The 23,957-nt window shown below is 36.8% G+C and overlaps 1 protein-coding gene across 3 annotated transcripts; it reads left to right on the top strand.

The window, feature by feature from the left end:
• The first annotated feature begins 1,100 nt into the window (after positions 1 to 1,100).
• LOC125481376 (DENN domain-containing protein 5A-like) lies at positions 1,101 to 23,951 on the top strand. 3 transcript variants are annotated; one of them, XM_048592844.1, is made up of 8 exons: positions 1,101 to 1,119; positions 2,369 to 2,514; positions 4,807 to 4,925; positions 8,075 to 8,256; positions 9,073 to 9,155; positions 11,783 to 11,906; positions 15,130 to 15,298; positions 17,538 to 23,951. In XM_048592844.1, exons 2-8 carry the CDS (start codon positions 2,419 to 2,421, stop codon positions 17,719 to 17,721), a joined length of 957 nt encoding a protein of 318 aa, XP_048448801.1. In that variant the 5' UTR covers positions 1,101 to 1,119; positions 2,369 to 2,418; the 3' UTR covers positions 17,722 to 23,951. The 3 variants fall into 3 exon arrangements, with proteins under 3 accessions (XP_048448801.1, XP_048448800.1, XP_048448802.1); XM_048592843.1 differs by lacking the exon at positions 1,101 to 1,119 and adding an exon at positions 1,774 to 1,874; XM_048592845.1 differs by lacking the exons at positions 1,101 to 1,119; positions 17,538 to 23,951 and adding exons at positions 1,774 to 1,874; positions 11,253 to 11,313 and having other exon boundaries at positions 15,130 to 15,278.
• Positions 23,952 to 23,957: the final 6 nt, after the last annotated feature.

The raw sequence follows: 23,957 nt of genomic DNA, 5'->3' as shown, positions 1-23,957 counted from the left end.
TATATTAGACTTAGTATTGTGTAATGTGGCAGGATTAATTAATGGCCTCAGATTAAAGTAGCAACTATACAATTGAATTTTACATGCAGCTTGAAAGGAAGAATTTTAGTATTTTAAACTTCAGAAAGGGCAACTATATGGGCAAGGAAGTTGGTACACTAGATTATGGGATAGATGAATAGAGATGCGGTGGCAGACATTTACGGTGGTATTTCAGAATAAGTAAATTCTTATTTTAAAGAAAAATTCTGAAGGGCAGTCTTACTATCTCTGATTAACTAAATAAATTAGAAGGCATTCAATTTAAGTAAAAGTGTATAATTGCGCAAAAATGTGTGACAAGTCAGATAATTGGTCAGAACACAAAGAATGGCAGAGAATGACCAAAAGTTAGTCAGGAGGAAGGAATTGGAGTATAAGAAGAAAGTAAATAGGAATGTAAAAACAGACAGTAAGAGATTCTACATATGCATGTATTTACAAAAGAAACGAGTAAGTAAAATGAGTAGTCCATTAGAAATTGGAAATGGAGACATTAATAGTGGATAAGAAAATGGCAAATGACGTGAACAAATATTTAACTTCTGACTTCATTATAAAGATTACAAAAAGGAAATTCCACTACTATCTGTGAATTGGAAGGTGTGAGGAAGAGAAGAACTCAGTGAAATTTCATTTAACCAAAGAAGCAGTACCAAGCAAACTGATGGAACAGCATGCTAACACTTGTCCAGATTAAGAAAGACTTTATTCTAGCACCTAAAAAGAGTTGGCTCGTGAGCTAATGGGTGTTAATTTTCTAAAATTCCCTAACTCCTCAAAAGGTTCATCAGACTTGAATGTAGCAAATATAACACTCCATCTATTCAAGAAAGGAGGGAGGCAGGAAACAGAACTATAGGCCAGTTAGCATGATATCGGTCATTGGGGAGGTATTAGAAATGATCATTCAAGAGTTATAGCGGGACACTTAAAAAAAAAAGTCTCAACATCCACATGAAAGGGAAATCTTTTTTTTTAATGAATTTATTAGAGTTCATTGAAGGAGCAGCTTGTACTGTGGATAAAGAGATGCCTGTTGATGTATTGTACTTGGATTTCCAGAAGGCATTTTATAAGGTACCAAATCAAAGTTTCATAGAATCATACAGAATTGGCCCTTTGGCCCATTGAGTCTGAGCCTAAAATGTACTACTGCCTACACTAGTTCCATTTTCCAGCATGAGTTCCATAGTCAGAAGTAACATGGACATTGCCAGAACTGAACAAATTAATTGTGGTATTTATAAAACACCATTCATCAGTGAAATTGTACAAAAGAATGCATATATGATACCAATGTATTATTTAATTAGAACTCCATAAAATCAACACATTTCTAAATGTTGAATGACCAATGCATATCAACTGAACCATTTTATCTTTCTATCTTTGATAACAAGAAAATCGAAAACGCTGATAATACTTTAGCAATATGTGTGGAGAGAGAAGCAGAACTAACCTTTCAGATCAATCACCTTTTGTCACAACAAGACTTCTTTAACTTTGGCTGTTATGTCTTCCATCTGTTTCAGGAATATTGCACACTTAAACATTTTTTTAATAAAAATATTTTCTAAATAGACTTTGAAATGAATGCTAAATCCAAAAGAAGAATGGGTAAGATAGGAAATCTTTAATGATGTTATAAAAGGGTTACAGTATGTTAAAATGCACTAAGATTTTTTTTTAAATGTTCAGGGTGTACAATAAGTATTAGCCCTTAATTTGTAGGATTGGATGTAAATGGAGTTTGGAGGATTGGAGATCTGCAACCATGCTGAATGACAAGTCTGACAGTTCATCTCTTTAATCAATTGAAATGAACAGAGTAGGTAAGTTAGTGTCAAATCAGGTTCAGAAAGGGAAGCAGAGGAAAAGAACAATTAAATTGGGAGAAAGTTTAAAAACAAAATGCAGTAAAGGAATGCAGGAAAAATATTTTAAAGTTTATGAAGCAGAAACCTTATTTAAAAAGATAATTGCTTTAAATACTTCCTCTAATTTTAACTGAGCTTAAATGTAATTAAGGAACATCTTCATGAAGCTTGCTGGGAGATTGTTTTCTCAATGATAACAAATGCAAAGCAGTGCAAGTGTTCCATGAACATTGTAGCATTTTACAATTTAATGGCAACCTTTTCCATTATTGAAGGGCAATTCATACATTTAATCAGTGCGATTTAAACCCACTGCTATGTTGACAGCAAATTCTTAGCTGTTATTGATCATTTCAGGTGAGACAGGTTTTTTAAAACTTATTTTTACTGTACTAGCAAAAGTGTTGCTTGCAGCATGCTTATATAAGTTATGTATTTTATATTGACAGTGATTCCATACCATGTGTTGGTCATTCCAAGTAAAAAGTTAGGTGGCTCCATGTTTACAGCCAATCCCTGGATCTGTATATCAGGAGAACTGGGAGAGACAGGAATCTTACAAATACCCAAAAGTATCCTTGAAATGACATTTGAGGTCTGTAAAGACATGTTGTTTTGATTTTTTTTTCTCTATAAAATCTCTGTTCATTATTCATTGTAGTTTGGTGTAGTACAGTTACATTTTCATTGATGTGAAACATATAAGATGTTCAGAAAATGCCTTATCTATTGGTCCCATTTTAAGTTTTTTTTTGCTATGCCACATTATTTCTCGGGTGTAAAGAGAGTATGAGGATGAAATTTATTGCTGTCTGTCTTTGCAACTAATTCCAAACAGACATGTAAGAATTTCATCAATTTTTATGCAGGAATTAGGACTTGTTTCTTGGGCTTTCAGTGTGTTCTGCTTAATTTTGATTTTTAGATTGTACATAATATAAATTTAAAGTGTATTAAAACTTTGGCTTGACTTCAAGAAAGCAAAGACGCAACAAGTCAGTTTTATGTATAACTACTAAGTACTTTATTCCACACCTTCTGTATAGTTAAGGTTTTATGTTCATTCTTGCAATTTGAGCTTACTGGCAATATTGGCATTTATTGTGTATCACCAATATTTCTCTGAAAGGTTGTGATGAGCATTCTTCTTGAGCCAGTGCAGTTAATGTGAAAAAGATAGTCCCATGAGGCCATTTGTTAGGCGACTGTAGGATTTTGATACAGCAACAGTGAACATATCAGTATGTTGTATGGGAAATTTTTAGAGGTGATGTTATTCCCATGTGCCAGTTGCCTTTATCCTGCTAGATAGTGAAGGTCATGAGTTTGGGATGTGCTGCCAAAAAAATCTTGGCAACTTTCATCAGGGGCAGACATAGATCATATCCGCCACTTCCACCACCATATTCTGGTCTTGGATGTTTATGGTGGTGAATGGACTGCTGATCAAAGAGATTAGGTTTGTCTTGATTTTTACCAAGTTTCTTGTGATGTTGTTACTGGCTTGTCCTGCCAAATGATAAGTATTTCATTACTCCCAACTTGTGCCTTGTAGACACTGGAGTGGCTTTGATAAGTGAAGTGCTGAGTCACCTAATGGTGTGTATTAAGTACCTACAACAGTTCCTGGTCCATTTGGAATTTTTTAAATCTCATCTGCATCCTTCTGGATTTTGGTGAGAAACTAAGTAATGGTATTCTCACTGAATGTCATTAGCTTTATCTTCTCTTGTTGAAGAAAGTCAGTGCTTGACATGTGTGGTACTAATGCTATTTGACATTAACCGCCCAACTTTGGATATTGTGTAAATCTTGCTTTGCTTAGACTTGAAAATGTTCAAAAATGTCTTTACTGTTTCTTGCATTTGTTTGACTTGTTGCTGCCCATTACTGCTTCCCAAATGATAGACAAATGACTCTTTTCCAAGCCCCCCCACTCTCTTTGCAATTAATCTCAAGTTGATTGATGAAAATGCCATTGACTAGTTTGCAGCAACACTGGGCCTGATTTAGTATTGTTAATTTGGACCCAGCACAGCAGTCAGAGAGCTGGCAAAAGACCTGCATCACTTCAGTGGTAAAGGCCCAGACAAATTAAGAGTCCATCAGGCAGTTAATTGTCCAATATTGGGCCTTCCCAGAGATTTAGGATTCCAATCATTGAAACCAGGAATGGGGGCTGCTGCTGCTATGAATGTACCCACAAGAAGTCTAGTACTGATGAGACACTGAAGCCATGGATGAAAGGAGAGGGGGGGTCACTGAGAGGTGAAGGGTGGGTTTGGGTTGGGTTTGGAGTTGGAGTTGGGGGAGGGGTTACTGAGAGGTGAAGGAGTGTCAGGTCAAGGCAGGGGAATGGCTGTTAGTATGCCTCCTCTTCTCTGATGGCAGCTTCCTCAGTCACCCAAAAATGGCCATGGGAATGTGCTAGAAAACTTAATGTTTTCTGGGCAACCTTCAGGAGCTACATAGAACTAGTGTGACTTAGGCAGAATGCCTTAGCCACCATTACATTCTGAAAGAAACAGGGATAATGATCTTTAAGTAACTCTTAATGAGCTTCAGACCACTCCTGTCACTGACTCATGGGGTTAGTTTTTCTGTGGGCTGGAATAGAATGGATGGCTCCCGAGTGATGACATGAGTCACCTGTGACCTATCTAGTCTGGTAGCTCCATTATATGGAGCTCATGGATTTGGACTTCAAGTTGTTTATCAGTTTTGTTTTAAATCTGTGATGCCTAATTTAACACTTACAGTTAAATCAACTTTCAACTATTGGGACAAATCTTTAGATACAAGTAAATTCCTATTTCTATGTTATTGCCAATGAGTTGTTTTCTTTTTCAAAATAACAATAAATGTTCTTTTTTTTTCATTTCTCTAGTGTCAGAACTTGGGAAAGCTCACAACAGTGTTGATTGGACACGATAACTCAGGGTTGTATGCCAAATGGCTAGTGGACTGTATTGTTGTTAGGAATGAGATAACTGGGCATGCATACAAGTAAGTAATTCTGAATGTTAAATAGTGGAGAGATTTCTGAAACCTTTCATTTAGGCAAAAATTGTAGCAGAGAGTAAGAAAACAAGACTTTGTCTATATACGTCTATTCCTTTCACACACCCAAATGCAAAACATTCTGTTGTGAACTATATATAAGATATTGCCTCTTGTGAACGTGCAAGCAAGGAGTAGAGGGAGGGCAACTGCTAAAACTTCCTTTCTAGCTACTCAGAGCAGATTGAGCAAAATCCTAGAATATCAAGGCAATCTGATAACAAAACTGTATTTCCTGGTGCAGTAAGTTGAGTTGCTCTTAGCCCCAAAAGCTCAAGTATTATTATATTCTTCCAAGTAATTGCTCTTTACCTCTGTGATAAGTTTAAGAGACTTGAGATGTCTCACGTGCTTGTGAACATTTTGGATTAAACTGAAGTTTTCATATTTTTGAACTGTTACACCTTATAGTTGTTGGTGCTTACTCATCCAATGGACTCCACTTTTGGTATAATTTATGCAAACCTTTGAACACTGACAGTGATTCTGGTTAAAATTGTTTGCTGCTGCTCAACAATAATGACAACTCAATCAGTTATAACATTGACACATTATCATCAATCTCATGGAAGCAAAGAAGAAGTGGATGTTAAGACATCTTATTTAAACCATCTTGACTGGAAAAAGTAAATTATTCATGACACTTTTCCCACAAGGTTATGCTGGAGATTTAAAAATGGAAAGAATTTAAACATGATCTAGAACCATCTGGTGGTAATGAGAGAAAATTTCATGAACCTGATCGCCACTGATCAGAAAGGATATGTTAGAACTTGTATTTCCCTTTAAAATTTGTGTACAGTATTTCAGGTTTATAGTTTTTGTGCTGAATTCCTCTGTGGTGAATAACTGATCTATAAGTCATGATATTATTATTGATGCCTGAATAATTGGATGTACAAAAGGTAAAATGGAAATAAAGTGAACTAGAAATATGCAGGACAAGTCTGCAAATCCATTCCTCTATCACTCTCTTGTTTCAACAGTTCTCATCAGTGACATCCTTTAGTTATGACTCTTTTTTCCATGCATTCTTGCCTCTGAATCAGTTGGTTATGGGTTTCAAATCCTACTTCAGACACTTGAGTTCAAAATTTAGGCTGTCTGTCCAGTGTAGTACTGAGAAAGTAATTACTGTCTTTCAGATAAGATTTTAAATCAAAGCCCCATCTACCCTCTCAAATAGACTCAAAAGATCACATAGCCTGACTAATACTTATGCCTCAATCAACATTACTAAAAACAGATTAACTAAGCTAGCTGGCTGCCACATTTCTTACATTATATCAATGATTTAATAAAGATACCTTGTCATCTTCGAAGCACTTTCTAATATCCTATGTTTATGAAAACTGCTGTATAAACCAAAATCTTTATTTTCCTTTTTTATTCAACCATTGGTCCAAGAAATTTATACTAGAAACTGTATGTAATGGCAGCATGACTTCTGATGCTTCCAATATAGAAATTTATGAAGAACAAAAACAACTGATTAATGGCTACTTATATGTAAATTCATACAACAAAATCAAGGATTACTGTGCTCAATGTCAAATAAGTGTTTGAAGAATTGAGCATGAATGGCCTTTGTAGATTGTTCACTCTATAGGTGTGTGAATGATTAAGAAAGAGGAGAGAGCATTTATTGATATAATATTCTACAATATTATTTTGTTTTGGAATAACACAACTTTATTTTTTAAATAAAAACCAAAAGAACTGTGGATGTTGTAAATCAGGGACAAAAACAAAGTTGCTGGAAAAGCTCAGCAGGTCTGGCAGTGTCTGTGAAGGAAAAAACAGAGTTAACGTTTCGGGTCCGGTGACCCTTCCTCAAACTGATAGTGGCTGGGAAAACGTCAGTTTATATGCAGGAAAAAGAGGAGAAGAAGGATGGGGTAGGGAGTAAATGATAGGATAGAGCCTAAAGAGAGAGAAGAGCAGTTGGACAGACAAATAGTTGATAACAATCAGGCTGGGAGGGTGAACAGTTGTAACTGGGGACTATTAGTGACTAATAACAGGTAGTGTGTAATGGCAGGCTATGTGGTAACTTTAAGTAGCGTTTCATATCAACAGTTGGACTTGGATTTACCTGATAACTTGCTTGGTAAAACCATTACAAAGCAGTGTTCCTGCTCTTGAAAGCTATTGGTTGGAAAACATGTTTAGACACCAGGTTGATAAGGCCTTATCTTAATAACTCCCCTACAGCAAATAGTGTATATTGTTTGTAGTCAATGTCAGTTAGCTGGAGTATCTGTGAGCTACTACCATTTTTGGAATAAAATGTCTTAGAGGTTGTAATATTCATCTTTCACTTTTAACTTTCATTGTAAGACTCATGTCAATTCCAAATATGAGAAAGCCAATCTAAAGTTTACTAGTCCTGATTAGTTACAAGACCCATTCCAGATATCTTCACAAGTCTCACAACATTTATGAAGTTTATCATAATAAGTACAAAACAGTGATATTTAATAAAAGAAATTGATTCATTTGATTCAGTATGGAATACTGACTCAACTTCTGCTTGGACTGGGTGTTTGTCTTTTGCTGTGTTCTGTTGATTTTGAAGTTCTTTCTTCTTCTTTCACGTGCTGGTTCCTCAAGACATCTTAACTTCAAACTTTTCAAGGTGCCAATGCCTTATCATACTCATAGGATTAAATCTAAGTTACACTATTGTCCACCCTCTTGACCTGACATAATTGATGTAGATTTACCTTAAACAAGTTAGCAAGCTTATTGACTTAGTCTGACACACTTTTTGTTTTGCTTTGTAGTCTACTGTCCAGCTTTCCTATCCATATTATGTATCTTGATGAGATTTTCCAGACAAGATTTAGCAATGATAGGTTGTTTGATGAATTCACGATCAGATATCACTTGTACCTCATTTGTACAGACCTGTCAGCTAACATTCAACTGAACTTATCCATCAACATTATATACAGAAAGCAACATTAATAGATCTACTTCAATTTGTGACAACTCAAATCCAACAAGATTATAATTATAAAAAAACCTAATCTTAAAGTGTATATTAATTCGTGGCAGTATAATGGGGCCAGTCGTGTTTGTTTGTTTGCCAGGTTCCCATGTGGTAGGTGGCTCGGAAAAGGGGTGGATGATGGGAGCCTGGAAAGGATTCTAGTTGGAGAACTTGCAACAGCCAGTCAAGAAACCGATGAGCGTCACAGTCGGACCCCTCCATTGCAGCAATCTCCAAGTATGATCAGGAGATTTGTCAATATAACACCTACCAGCAGGCAAAGTAAGTAAAGATGTGATTTTTTTTGTGGGAAGAATTGCAAATTTATCCACAAATGAGGGAAGAATATTTTAAATCCTCAACTGGGTTTATGCTTTAACAACAGGAAGCTATTTATTAGGACTATTGGCAGTTTGGAGATTTAAAATAATTGTCTTCCATCATAGGATAAAACTTGCATATTGCTATGGAAACTGATGGTCTTAAACGACTTCAGTATTCTAGATTGCAGCATATCTAATCCTAGCTTGGGCAGGGATCACTGATTTAAGACAACTATTTCACTGTTGCTGGTCAATCTCACATGTAGCAATGGCAGCTCCGTAACATAATTACAGAATTCAAGGAATATCTTGTGTAAAAACAAAATACTGTGGGTTCTGTAAATCTAAAAGAAAAATACTAGAAAATGGAAGAATTCAGCAGGTCAGCCACACCTGTGGATGTAAACTGAGCTAACATGTCAATGGATGACCTTTTATCAAAACTGAAGAGAAATTAAAATGTAAGAGTTTTGATGCTAGTAAAGGTAATACAAGAACAAAGCTTGTGATAGGGTACACACTGTGGGAGTTCATCCATTTGACCTTTTTTTAATAGGGAAACAAATCTGATTTTTTTTTTGAGCAACAAATGACCATTGATAAATGATCCTTTTTGTGAGTTTGCAAGATTACACAACTGCTGTCTTTCCAATTATTAAATATCTCTTGTTAGCAACTGATCAACTTTATGCACTGCACTGTGTAAAGACATAATATTTGAAAACTTAGAGGGATAAACAGAACATAATTTGATGGAATTGTTTTATCATTGCAGAGTTAAATACTGGCCAGATACAAGAATCTGTCGGGGAAGCTATTAATGGGATCGTCAAACATTTTCACAAGCCTGAGAAGGAGGCAAGAAACTGGTGTTTAAATAATTAATTAAAAATTGTTACTTTATAGAAACTTGATACTGTTCAAATGATTAAGAATTTATTTTATTGAAGTTTTCTTTCAAAAGCATATTCTTTTGCAGCTAAATTACAAATAAAAGTAATTTAATCAACGCTATTATTGACAGCCGAGATTGTGGTGATTTAAGATATATTACATTTTCTTCCAAGTTAATTGAGCATTTATTAAATTTGAGTATTCTGCATTGGGCTGCTGATGTCACATGACCTAAATTTATCACAAATCACTAAGCACTTTTGAAGCATGCAAAATGTTTTCTACATAATCATTGTATGGTTCAAAACATGTCATATCAGTACATTTCTCAAATACTGCCACAAAAGGTAATGCAGTGTGGACAGTGAGTCAGAAAGATATTTGCAAGGAAATGCTGAGATATAAGAGGTGCACTGTAGTGATAATCACAGACTTGACTAATATTGTATCGACTGGGATAGTAATAATATAAAGGGCAGACAGGGAGAATAATTTCTCTTGTGTAAATAGCAGAGAGGGAGAAAAGTTTCTCAGATGTGTTCTGGACAATTTTCTCAATCATGACTTTTCTGGCCCAATAAAAGTCAATGCTGGATCTGCTACCAGAGAATGAGGGGAGGGCAGGTGGATCAGTAGGCAACAGTGATCATAGAATGGCCTAATTTGTCCTAGATACATAGGAATGAATGGTTGGCAGCCAAAACTGTTGTAGAATAATTTAAACAGAAGGTAATTTGGACACAGTCAAGGCATATACCCAAAAGAAGGAAGATTAGGGTAGGCAAAGCCAGAGATTTGTTGATTATGACAATGATAGAGTAAGATGAAGCAGAAAAAAATAAATTTTTAAGGCATGCCAGATTGATGTTACATGAGAACCAGGCTAAGAATAGAAAATTTAGAGAAGCGAAGGAAATAAGAGAAGCACAGCATGAGAAGAAACTACCAGCTAACATAAACGGGAATTCCCAAAAGTCTTCTACAAGCGGGTACATGTTGAAAGGGTAGTAATAAGTGAGTTAAACCAATTATGAACCTAAAAGGGAACCTTCAAAAGGAGCAGTGAGCATCGCTACAGTACCAAAGAAGTATTTTTGCATCTGAGAGAAGTAAATGTTGTTGATGTTAAGATGAAGGAGGAGGTAATGGAACTATTGGATAGGCTGACTATTGATAAATTTAGATTGACTGTTTATTCTTAAAATTGTTAAGTTGACAACACTGGATGGAATGCATCTGAGGAAGCTGAGAGAAGTAAAGGCAGAAATTGCAAGTGCAGCCAAGGATGGAGAAATGCAAATGTTGTACCTTGGCTCAAATAGAGGGAAGCATATGTTTAGAAAAGACAGGCCAGTCAGTTTAACCTTGGTTGTGGGAAACGATATTCTAGACAATATTAACCATCTTTGGAAAATAGAAGTGTTAATTGGGGAAAATTAAAGGGAAATCATGCTTAACTAACTTGATATGAGTTTTTTGAAATGATACATCATGTTGTTGATAATAATGTGGCCAATATGTTAAATATGTATGCCAGAAGAGTATTTGATGAAGTAACAGAAATGGGCTTTAACTTTGCTGACAAACCAATTGATTAAAAAGGGAAAAATACTAAGGTGGACAAGTCACAGGAATCAGTTGTGGTGAAGTTATGCCAAATTGTTCTTTACAGAGGAGGAATGGTTGCAGTGGTGCTCCACAGAAACAAGAGGATCAAAAACAACATGAGAAAGTATTTTTATATGCAGTGAATGGTTAGATTCAGGAATGCATTGCCTCTAAGTATGTTCAGACAGCTTTAAAAATGGCTTTCAAAAAAGGGACTTGGCTAAAAATCTGAAGATGAGAGTTATAAAGAAAGGGTGGGGTGGAACCAGACTTTGCAGGGAGCAAGTGTGTATGTGACCATTTGAATGGCTTTCTAATGTGCTATAACCTTTCCATTAATCTATGGTTAAAATGTTAAGTTTAAAAAATTAATGGGTTTGTCTGGGATATGAAATCTCAAATCTATTTTCCAGCCTAAATCCAACACTAACTTGCCTTTTTTGGCTTTAACAGAAACTACAAGGTGGATGGGTGAGCAACCCATCCAAGGAAACAAGTTTGAATTTTAAACATGGTAATGAAGCTGAGAGTTTTATTGGCATTCTGTTTTTGAAATTTAACTACTATCTGCCAGTTTCTCAAGTAATGGGTATTCTGTTAGATTCTTCAAGGCAAGGATTTGGCAACTTCAGGAGGTAGGTGTCTTCACAACTACCTTTTTGGATTTGGGTACCTGCCTGAGGAACATCTGCATTTGAGGTTTTAGACCTCCTGCCTCCACCTCCCTCCATCTCTCTTCCTAGTAACTTACTCTCATTTACTGAAGTTTTTTATAGCAAATGAGAGAATCAAGAATTACGAGCCTTCTGCATATTACCATCACCCCAACCTATTGTCTGACCGAATTGCTCCCTGCAAGTCTCAAATTCAATCCAGTTATTTTCTATAACCTACCATTTCCAATCATTTAGTGCATTTATCAAAATATAAGTCGTCCAAGCTATGCTGTTCTTAAATAAAATAATGTATTTTTTTTAATGTAGAGGGGAAGCCTAATGTTACTGCTCTGTGGGGAAAATGGACTTGTGTCAGCTTTAGAACAAGTGTTCCACCATGGTTTCAAGTCACCTCGACTCTTCAAAAGTATTTTCATTTGGGATTTTATGGGTAAATAGAATATTTGCAGTTTATTCAACGAAAACATATTGTTTTTCTTTTGGTGGTATATTGTGCTTTTGTCCGTATTGGTACAAGAGACTAAATATGAGCACATCTTGCTATAACAGTTGATTATGGAATAATTCTGCAAAGAGTTTTCAGAGGAAAATATTTGTCAATTAGATCCATTTCGGTAGACTGGAATTAGCATCCTTGTGCTTAGTCACCCGTTTGTTGATATAGTTATTTCTGTTTTGTTTTCAGATGTAAATGCATGATTTTATTAAAGGAAAACCACGTGCTTAGCCACTATGCCAGTATCTTAAATTATGAAATCAGAAAGATGAATTAAGACAATCCAAAATAGACATAAGCACTGGCCAAGTTTTTACCATTGGCTTGGAAGTCACAAGTTAGACTGATTCCTGATGTCACATTCCCAAATTCTGAATGAACATGTATACATGTAATATTCATCGCAGGGGATCAAAGCTGGCCTGAAGTTGGCCCTACCACCTCCCAAAGAATAAGATGGGAAGAAAGGCGGTTGCATACCAAGGCCAGCATGCCAGAAGATCCACTTCCCTTATCAGCCTTATTCTGTGGATGAGATTGTTAGGTCCCTGAGGCCTCATCCCTCACCTGCTGCTCTATACCTTCTCTATACATCAATGTTCATCCATTCCCCCTTTATTTATTGTGATCTCTCCATAGCTCCTGCACATCCACCGTAACCATACTGTGTCACTAGGAGCCAAACTTATGAGCCCTATAACAGCAATGAAAATACTTTAATATGCTTGTACTTAAATAAGCTTTTAAAAAATACTATTCAAACTTCATTTTAAAAAACAGCTCCTCTTGGGAGCTCATAAAAATGTATATCAAATACACAGCTATTCAAACTCCATATTTAAAAAAAAAACACTCATCTCAGGTGCTCTTAGAACAACCATGTAAAACCCTCTGCAAAACACTTTGGTCCTGTTAATCCTCATATGGCTGACAAACTGCTGCCTTTCCACAGCTGTGTAAGTAATCCCTGCTGAGCTAAATCCATTATTAGATCTCAGCTCAGCATTCAAAATGGGATTATGTTGTACAATTGTACAAACAAACCATCTGGACCTCAAAAAATTGTGCCTTTGAATTTATCTAAGTAGATAGCCGTCTAGAACATAGAACAATACAGCACAGGAACAGGCCCTTCGGCTAACGATGTTGTGCCGAATATGACACCAAATTGCACTAATCCCTAGTGCCTGCCCTTGGTCCATATCCCTCCATTTCTTGCATATCCATGTGCTTATCCAAAAGTCCATTAAATTCCCCAATCATATCTGCCTCCACCACCACCCCTGGCAGCGCTTTCCAGACTCCTATCACTCTCTGTATAAAATACTTGCCCTTCACATTTCCTTTGAACTTTGCCCCTCTCACTTTAAATGCACGCTCCCTAGTATTAGACATTTCAACTCTAGGAAAAAGACTCTGACCGTCAACTTCATTTTGTTTTACAAAAGCTCACTTGATAGTCTTTCAATCAAATATGTCTGGCATCTGTTCAGCTACTTTAAAGAGTCAACAAATATCAGATCTTTAAATCATTGTAGTTATCAAAGCATAAATTGAGATGTCACATTAGTAACAGGTTTTCAATACCATTGAATGTAGAATAGTACTTTATTTACTGGAGAATGCACGGGCTGAATTTTCCCATTTGAGGCTAGTCTGGTGATGAGTGGCATCCAGTCCACCATGGGCTAGAACAAATTTTCATCTCATTGATTATGCAACCAAGCTGTTGGGCACAATTCTTGGGGAATTGCATGGCAGGCAAATTGGAACTGATCACTGGTGACAGCTTTCAGCCTACACTCCTCTGCAGCATCTAAAGCCAAGCTACACATCACTTCAGACTCTGCAAGCAAGGAACTGCCCTTCAAATTGTGCTGCATGATTCTGATGATGTCGTGGAAGAATGAAAGCTAACACCCCACTTCCAGGACATGGATTTTAAAGTGCTAGTAGGCAGGGTTGTGGAGAGGAGGGCAGTCTTTTTCCCTGCTGACCACCTAAGGAAATCACACAACAGACTTAGCCAGCCTGGACACAAATAGTAGTATGGGCCAGTGCCAAAAGGGACACATGGCAATACCACAAGAAAGTCAGTGATCTCCTGCATCCTGCAAGGGTAAATGCTGCCATCTTCTTTCTGTGACCTCACAGTTCCAAGACCATCACTTGTTTTCACTCTGCCACTCTATATACACCCTTTCTATAGTGTGAGCGCCCAGAACTGTACACAATACTCCAGGTGAGGTCTAATACATATCTTTTGTAAATTCAGCATAATCGTTTTTGGTCTTTTACTCTATGCTTCTATTAATAAAGTCTAGCATACTAAACATTGAACATAGAACAGTACGGCACAGGAACAGGCCCTTCAGCCCACCATATCTGTGCTGACCATGATGTCATTCTGAACTAATCCCATCTGCCTGCACATTAACTGTATTCTCGCCTGTTAACGGACCTGTCTAAATCTTCTTTAAGCTTTCCCCTTCTCACTTTAAACCTACGCCCCCTAATATTTGATATTTCTGCTCTGGAAAAATGATTCTGACTATCCATCCTATCTGTGCCTCTCATAATTCATATACTTCTATCTGCCACACCAGAGTAGGCGAGGGTATGGAATTCCACCCTATGTGAATACTTGCACAATACTGGTCAATTTAATGGTCACTTACCTTTTAAGGATGGAACTTTGTGATCAATTACTGCGTTAAAATGTAATTAATTAATCACAGCATCTGATTTAGACATTTGAAGTTGGCATGACCCTTTAATCCCACCTGGCAGTGGTTGCTAACTTCACCTTTGACTTCCCAGGCTGATTGACTTTATCTGTATCTCATTTACTTACCAATTAGGCAGCAACTGTCCACCCCACACTGGTCTGATGCCAAAATGCCCCTTAACTTACTACCAAAGAGTTGGTCACCCTGCTTTGATTCCCACGTTGATCAAAATGGAGAAGGTTGGAATCAATTGAGAAATTTAAATTTAAGATCCCCATCGCTCCAGTTTTAGGCCACCTGTGTTTGCCTCTTTGGTGAAATTGATAGCAAAAATCGAAAATTGAGCCCTTTGTTTGCAAGTAATTTGCCATGCATTTGCATAACAACGATATGTAACCAAAGTTGTACAATTCTTATTTTATCTTCAGAGAAAGCTTATGTGTACTTTGAGAGTATAGAACATACTGAACTTGCCCAGGAAGAAAATTGGCAAACTAGAGCCAAGAACTTTTGCAAGTTTGTTGCTGCTATAAATGGTTCCCCTCGGAACATTGGAAAGGATGGGAAGTTTCAACTTCTGGTGTGCCTGGGAGCAAGGTAACAAAATTATTTATACTTCGTGTATAGTGAAAATAAAGCAGTGTTAAAGCTTATGCAATCTTAACTGTGTATCCTTGTTTTATTTGTTTTAAAGCTAGCTAAGTTATACTTTTATTTTGTGTATGGTGGAGCTGACAATAATAATTTCGATATTCGCACATTGCTCAATTGGACAAAGTTGAGATTTATCCAAGACTTCACCATCTGACTGCACAGAAGCTATTGAGGAGTTGAATGAAGTGAATGACATAGAGAACTAAGGTTATAGGTGTGCATAAGATGGACAAAGGGAACTTGACTCCACATTTGCAGATAATATCCATGCGGGAAAACATGTAGATAAGCAACGTGAGAGAAACCAGAGTAACGCTTGGAGACTCTAGCAATATTGTGAGATAGGAAAGGAAGTCACTGTTAGAGGTACTCTGACTATAATCATATAAGGAATAGCTCAATAAACAAAACAGAGTTGGACAACAAATAATGGATAGACAATAATGTGATTAGGTTATAGCACAAAAATGTAAATTGGCCAGAATTGATACCCATTAGCAAATTGATGTATGAAATTTTACTTGCAGAGAAATTCCTGTGGGTTAAATTCGAGTACAATTGTTAAATGTGTTTGTACTACAATCCTGTGTTCACTATTGTTATGAAGTGTTTCATTTTAAGAATTATTTAGTACAGTTAACTTTATTTGCATATGCCATTCCAAATTAGAAAAGTTAAAGGCTTTGAGATTTTTCTTGCAGTTTCTAGTTAGCTGTTCTTATAAAATGGAAAGTGACATGAAGAAATTTCAAATAAATAGTTTTTGGGAGAGGAAAATGCTATCAGGGTGCCAGCAATTTCTGACAGTCGCTACTTTGTTCAGACAATGGAGCATCTTGAGTGGTTATTCTTTATGAGGCAAGGTTGATCTCCAAGAACTGTTGTACCAGTTGTCAACGAACCATTTAAAAGCCCTTTTTAAACATTTAAAGAATTATGCAAAACCTATTAACTTAACTAATCTCTTATTTCTCTCTGAGACTAGTCAGATCCGATGCATCATCCTCTGAGACTTCCGCCATCTGCAATCCGACCCCAACACCAAAGACATTTTTCCCTCCCCACCCTTATCTGCTTTCTGGAGGGACCACTCTCTCCGTGACTCCCTTGTCCGCTCCACACTCCCCTCCAGCTCCACCACACCCGGCACTTTTCCCTGCAACCGCAGGAAGTGCTACACCTGTCCCCACACCACCTCCCTCACCCCCATCCCAGGCCCCAAGAAGACTTTCCACATCAAGCAGATGTTCACCTGCACATCTGCTAATGTGGTATACTGCATCCGCTGTACCCGTTGTGGCCTCCTCTACATCGGGGAAACCATGTGGAGGCTTGGGACCGCTTTGCAGAACACCAACGCTCGGTTCGCAATAAACAACTGCACCTCCCAGTCGCGAACCATTTCAACTCCCCCTCCCATTCCTCAGACGACATGTCCATCCTGGGCCTCCTGCAGTGCCACAACGATGCCACCTGAAGGTTGCAGGAACAGCACCTCATATTTTGCTTGGGAACCCTGCAGCCCAATGGTATCAATGTGGATTTCACAAGCTTCAAAATCTCCCCTCCTCCTACTGCATCCCAAAACCAGTTCAGCTCGTTCCCGCCTCCCTAACCTGTTCTTCCTCCCACCTATCCCCTCCTCCCACCTCAAGCCACACCCCCATTTCCTACCTACTAACCTCATCCCGCCCCCTTGACCTGTGCGTCCTCCCTGGACTGACCTATCTCCTCCCTACCTCCCCACCTACACTCACCTTTACTGGCTCCGTCCCCGCCTCTTTGACCTGTCTGTCTCCTCTCCACCTATCTTCTCTTCTATCCATCTTCTATCCGCCTCCCCCTCTCTCCCTATTTATTTCAGAACCCCTTCCCCTCCCCCATTTCTGATGAAGGGTCTAGGCCTGAAACGTCAGCCTTTCTGCTCCTATGATGCTGCTTGGCCTGCTGTGTTCATCCAGCTCTACACCTTGTTATTTCAGATTTTCCAGCATCTGCAGTTCCTACTATCTCTAGTCAGATGCATACATATTTTTCTTATAAAACAAAACCCTTCTCATTCATGTTTGTACCAGTCTGATGCCTTGCTTAAAATACCATGCTTTTAATTTTTCCAGTTGTATCTTGTTTCCCACAATTGATTAAGTGGATTGATCCATCATTGTCTTTTTTAACTTGTCAGGGACCATCTTTTGCATCATTGGATTGCGTTGCTTGCTGACTGCCCTCTCATCGCTCAGATGTATGAAGATACAGCTCTGATTAAAGACCACACATTAGTTAACTCCCTAATCAGAGTGCTGCAAACTTTGCAGGAATTTAATATCACACTCGAGACATCAATGGTCAAAGGAATTGATATTTAAAGAGGATCACTGACATCCAATGGAAGAGTTTGCACAAATATATTACAAATTTTGAAATTAAAAATGAATGCAATATTGGAATTCAGCAACTTGTTTTTAAGTTGCAGGAACTATTTGCCATATAGTAAGTGCAGTGAGCCATTTTGAACCTGGTTATCAGGTTATCCTAAAGTTTGAAAGAAAGATTTTTAACTTTCAGTCAATCATTGTAGATTTGTTTGGTTGTACAGTAACGTGTATCCTATTCAAGATTGATGCTTGTTTCAAATTTGTTTTTCTAAAGAAAATAAGAAGTGTTACACTTGAATTATTTTTCTGCAAATGGCCAATACTTGCACTGTTAACTTGCAGTTTAAAAGTGTCTGATTTTTTTTAAAAGTGTACATATAACCAGGGCACAGCTTTTACTTTGTAGCTGCTTAAAAAAAGTGTACATATATACATATGTTTGTAAAGTACGTGTGTGCGTGTGTGTGTAATATGTATAATATACAAACATGCACATAATATTCTTGTAAAATTTTTGGAAAATAAGTGGTATTTTTTCAAATGTTGAAGGGTTAAAGATCAGAGTCTGATATGGATCTGAGAAAGTATTCATTTTGTATTTCATTTTGAAAAAAATTCATTCCTCCTTGCCCCTTCTTGGTTCTTTTTCATTTGCCTTTTACAACAAAGGTGAGATTTGTTAGTCCATAAATAAACATGCTCCCTTGAGATTCAAGTTCCTATGAAGTCTCTGCGGAAAATATTGCATTTCAACATAATGTATTCGGTGTGGCTAATCAGAAGGGTGTGTAGTAGGTTTATGCCAGTATCATGAGATAGGTTTATAACAAACTTTCATTCTTTCCAACTTTCTTTCTGTTGAAATTCATAGAAAAATATTTTTTGGACCTTATTAGAAACTCATTTCTTAGCCATATGTCTGCTTTCACTTTTTTGAAGTCAAAAATTCTGGCAATTATTTTCCAAATTAATGAAAAATAAAAGCCTTAATGGTGAAAAATCAGCTGCCAATTTATGATGAGCCTGTTCCATGATAATTGATTAGACCAATTTCAGCCTCACAGCATATTACAAAAGGTGTCCATTTTGTGTGTGTATGTAGGACTTTGGGGTTCCATGCATTTTTGTGATTGGCTGGCATTTCAATGAGTTGTAGCAGCCTTGGGTTGGGAAATAGAGGAGAAAATTCTACCCAGAGTTTCAATCACTTTTTTTTCCCTTTTTTTTTGCACTTGTTTGAACCTCTCAGGTCATGAAACTTTTTTCTGGCGGTTTTGGGGATCCCTTTATTCACACATTTAGCTTTACCTTTTAATTACAACAAATATAAAAATATACCACTAAACTTATTGGTGTTCTGTTTATGGTTTATTTGACTGACAAAAAATAAGGCAACAATTAATGTTTATGCATGAAGTTTCAGATTTCTTCTGTTGCAGGAATAAAGCTATGATTTAGGTAAAGTTGTAGAACTTATCTTCGTTTATCTAGTTACAAACAATATTTTATGTACTCTGGGCTGTATTCACATTCTCCCCAGCATTCCTCTTGCAACATTTTTATGACAACACTTTTTAGTTTGCAGAGAGTCTGAACCTCTATTGTATTGCAGATTATTTCTCTAGCATAATTTGAAGTATTTATAAATGAACCTCTAGTTTTATACATGAGATTGGAAAAAGATCTATAAGCAATTTATGAGAATTTAGTGTTTCCTTCTGCTTCCTATGGTATTAATCAACTGTATCATTACTGGTGAGGAACAGAAAGCTTCTGCCTTTTGGATGCTCTCGCAGATGGATAATGGTTAACTGTGAAACATCTGTGTCCAGTTACCATTACTGGCTCTGAGTTCGTGTCGAGCAGGTGCTATTAGCATACTGGAAGTTGAGTTTGAGTTTGATTTATTGTTGTCACATGTAGAGAGATTCAGTGAAAAGTGTTGTTTTGTGTGCTATACAGGCAGATTGTACCATTGCTTCACAGAAAAATTTCTCTCTCTCTCTCCTTTTTAGTAATTAGTGATTTCTGCCATTATCTTCCTTGTGGATATGGATATCGAGAGTGGATTTTCATACAATAGTTACATTCCATATCTGATTACTTTGTTGAATAACACTGAAAGTGATAAACCATTGTGATTTAGTTGCGTGAAGAATCTACTTATGCAATGAGAAATCTAACCTATGAGCAATTTCAGTAAATCGTGAAACTTAAAGAGCATTCATTAAATTTCTTGAACATCGAGCTATTATGATGTTACAGTGATAATCCTGTTACAATATGAAGTTTTCTATAATTTTTAAAAACATTATATATATCAGTCTAAAAAAATTAATTCATTTGAATTAACAAAAAGTCAAATACTTGAAGCTGTATAAAAGTTATTATTAGCATATATTGTTGGAAAAAGACACATTTTGTCAAAGATTTTTGTCTTGAATACACCAGGACAATCCACATGAAATACCAAAGTAAAGGGAAAATAATATTTATACTATTTTAAAGGAGAGTGCTGATTCACTTGTGGACTCTGATTGATAGAGATGTTGCCAGGGAAAATGAATTGGTTAATTATACATGACAGTTATCTTCCAAGCTTTATTTAAATTCAATTGTAAACCAAGCAGGTAGATTCTGATTGGTCAAGGCATTAATCTGAGAAATGAACCAGGGAAAGACTGTACCAATACAGAAGTTGCTGGAAAAGCTCAGCAGGTCAGGCAGCATATGTGAAGAAAAAAAATCATCAGTTAATGTTTCAGGTCTGGTGACCCTTCCTCAGAACAGGGAAAGACTGTCATTCATTTATTTAGATCCACAAACAAATAGCATGTGTACGTGTTCTTTCTGTCTACAAAAAAGGCACTGTATGTCACTTCATCAATGATTAATATCATTGTGGTATATTAATTTTAATGCCAGCGTGATGCTAGGCTAAATATCCCAAAGACTGATGGATTGCATCAAACAATATATCTCTCTGGCTGTTAACAAGTAAGATACTGACTGTACCCAACCTGCCCATGCTTGCAAAACTCATAATATCATGTGCCTCAGATGTAATTTTACAAATTTGCTAACTAAACCTGCATTTGTAAAGAATTAAATCGACAACCAATTTAGGACTGTCAGGCAGGCTCACAGTATCGCACACGTATACTGGAAGCTACATATATTAATACATCAAGCTGTATTCTTTTCAAGCATAAATAATGCGAACTCACTACACCTGTTTCATAGTATGAACAAAATTGGTAACAGCCATTCTCTGGGTCATTTCTCAGGCCACATCATGACCAATCAAAGTCAAACTGCCTTGTTTAAAATTTAAACATATGTTGGTAGTCCATTGTAAATCATTCACTGGTGCATGCCCAATGTCAATGCCTCTAACCAATCAAATCCATTTGCTATCCAATCGGCACTCTCCTCTCATAACATATAAATGTTGCTTTCCCTTTTTAGTATTTCTTGCAAATTCTCCTGATCAAGGGGAAATGAAGTTGTTTTGACTTTGTTTAGCATATACATTAATTGTATTTATCTGTTATTACAGTCAGTGGTTCCTGCGCCATTTCTGGAATACAACTAATGCTAATACTATGAATAAGATGGGAAGCTCATAGACTCTCACTCCCTTGGTTTCATGCCTTATGGATTTTACATTCTGTGTGATGTCACACAAGGTGTAAACTCACAGTACACTCTCAGTCGCTTTATTTTTACCTTATTCACACTTTAATTTGCCTCCATTTAATTTAGATTGCCAAGGCTTTCAAACCAACTGTTAGGAATTTAAGTATGTATTCTGAAGAATTCTATCCTGGTAAGCCATCAATGGCCAAGATTTTGCTTTGGCAAGGTATCAAATTATATTTGCCATTCATTAGATGCAATCCTTGTACTTTTAGATTTTATACAGTTTCCGAATAACAAGTTGCTGAAAATGCAGTAAGAGTGCAATGAGGAAACTGTGTATCTAGGACCTGAGTTAAAAGGGTTTCCAACTATATTTTCCCTTATTTAATCAAAGGAAGTGATTCTGAAATAATGTATAAGCTCAGAAAACAAAACAAATTTGTGAAAGAAATGATGTCATAATATACAGAAAAGTCAATAGTTACTATAAGATCCAACTAAGAGAAGAAATAGAGGAAAGTTTTTAAAAACTACAAAGATTTGCGTTTTTAAAAAAATCTTCCAACAACAGTTAATACCAGAAGGAGTGCACACTGTAAATATTTACTTTTCAGTGTCAAAAAACTTGACAGCTATAAACATTTACCAGATCACTAAAAGAACAAAGACCAAAGCAAATTACAGCACAGGAACAGGCCCTTCGTCCCTCCAAGCCCACGACATGCTGCCTGTCAAACTAAAATCCCTCCCCTTCTGGGGACCATATCCCTCTATTCCCATCCTATTCATGCATTTGTCAAGATGCCCTTTAAAAGTCACTATCGTATCTGCTTCCACTCCCACCCCTGGCAGCGAGTTCCAGGCACCCACCACCCTCTATGTGGAAAAACTTGCCTCATACATCACCTTTAAACCTTGCCCCTGCACCTGAAACCAATGCCCCCTAGTAACTGACTTCCATCCTGGGAAAACGCTTCTGACTGTCCACTCTGTCCATGCCCTTCATAATCGTGTAGTCCTCTATCAGGTCGCCCCTCAACTTCCGTCGTTCCAGTAAGAACAACCTAAGTTTTTCCAACCTCTCCTCATTGCTAATGCCCTCCATACCAGACAATATCCTGGTAAATCTTTTCTGTACCCTTTCCAAAGCCACCACATCCTTCTGGTAGTGTGGCGACCAGATTTGAACACAATATTTCAAATGCGGCCTAACTAAGGTTCTATAAAGCTGCAACATTACCTGCCAATTTTTAAACTTAATATCCCGGCCGATGAATGACATGATTTAACACTCCGTGGCCAGTTTAGTTTCAACCTGGTAAATTTAGTAATTCTCATGTGATTTAATGGGGAGTCCAACACTTATATATCATTTTCACGAAGCTAACAGCAGAGTGGGGCAGTTTGGAGAGCAATGCAGATATGGGTTCAGTCGCTCAGCTGTCCCTCTATTGAAATTGTTTTGTCGTTCACCCCCAAAATGACACAATGCCATTAACTATACTGTTATTTTGATTCTGGACAAATGTACTAGCCAGTCAGTATGAACTGGGTGCTGCTTGATTGGAAACTGAACTGACATGACTGGTTCAGCAGCATCATTGAGCACATTGGCTTTTCTTCTGTACCATTTTGATAATTTTATACCATGTATAACAGTTGTCAGAACAATACAATGCAACTTCTCAAACATTTAACTTGTTTTTACTTGTGGCAGATCAAATACGCAAATACAATATCTTCACTAATAAATTCAATTTGAAATTCAGGAATACTTCTTTGCCTAGAATCTGTGGAGAATGTGGATCTCACTACTGCAAGTAGTCGAGGCACATAGTATTAAAGATACAAGCAAGAAACAAATAAAAGGTTTAGATGAAGAGTAGGATGAGAATCATGTGGAGGCTCAGTTGGACCAGATAATTGGTTTCTGTGCTACATGACCTCTGTAATTTTAAATCAAGGTCTATTATATGTGAGGCTTGTATGTAGTAATACGTTTTCAGAACTTTTACTTAACAAAAATAATGCACATTCAGTTACAGAATTTAACAGACTTCCTCTCAACTATATTGAAACCAATTTGGATGTGTGCAGTACAAGAATTCGCATTCATTGGATAACGAAATAATCTGTACTTCAATAAGTAAACTGATCTTCTGCTTTAAAATGGTCTTTTTCTTCATAGATATTTCACACGCAACATTACGAACTTTCACCAGTTTGTACTGAATAATGTTTGCTAACATATTGGGATATGTTTTTGCCTTAACTATCTAAAATAGCACATAAATTTAAATTATAAATAAAATGATGCATAGTATATTTCAATACAAATGATGAGCACAACATTCAAATCAGATATTTACATTTGATTACCTTTTTCATTGTTTATATTGTGAATTTTGTGCACATTTTCACCTTCTGTCATAAGTTAACATTTTTGACATGAATGATTTTGGTCTCAAAACTTCACTGTTTTGATTGTTTCAGCTTGAGCCAGAAGAAATGTCATGGAACAGATAAACAGAAAGCAAGAAAGAGAAGCAGCTGGAAAATGACCAATTAGTAACTGCTAAACTCTT

Source organism: Rhincodon typus, unplaced genomic scaffold (assembly GCF_021869965.1).
Source record: "Rhincodon typus isolate 14 unplaced genomic scaffold, sRhiTyp1.1 hic_rhity00001912, whole genome shotgun sequence".
Classification (NCBI taxonomy): domain Eukaryota; kingdom Metazoa; phylum Chordata; class Chondrichthyes; order Orectolobiformes; family Rhincodontidae; genus Rhincodon; species Rhincodon typus.
This window is presented reverse-complemented; position numbering and strand designations above follow the sequence as displayed.

Excerpts from the sequence above, each read along its gene's own strand:
- LOC125481376 (XM_048592843.1), top strand. Across the intron at positions 4,926-8,074 it reads ATAACTGGGCATGCATACAA|GTTCCCATGTGGTAGGTGGC; the intron begins GTAAGTAATTCT and ends TTTGTTTGCCAG. Across the intron at positions 9,156-11,782 it reads TTCACAAGCCTGAGAAGGAG|AGGGGAAGCCTAATGTTACT; the intron begins GCAAGAAACTGG and ends TTTTTAATGTAG.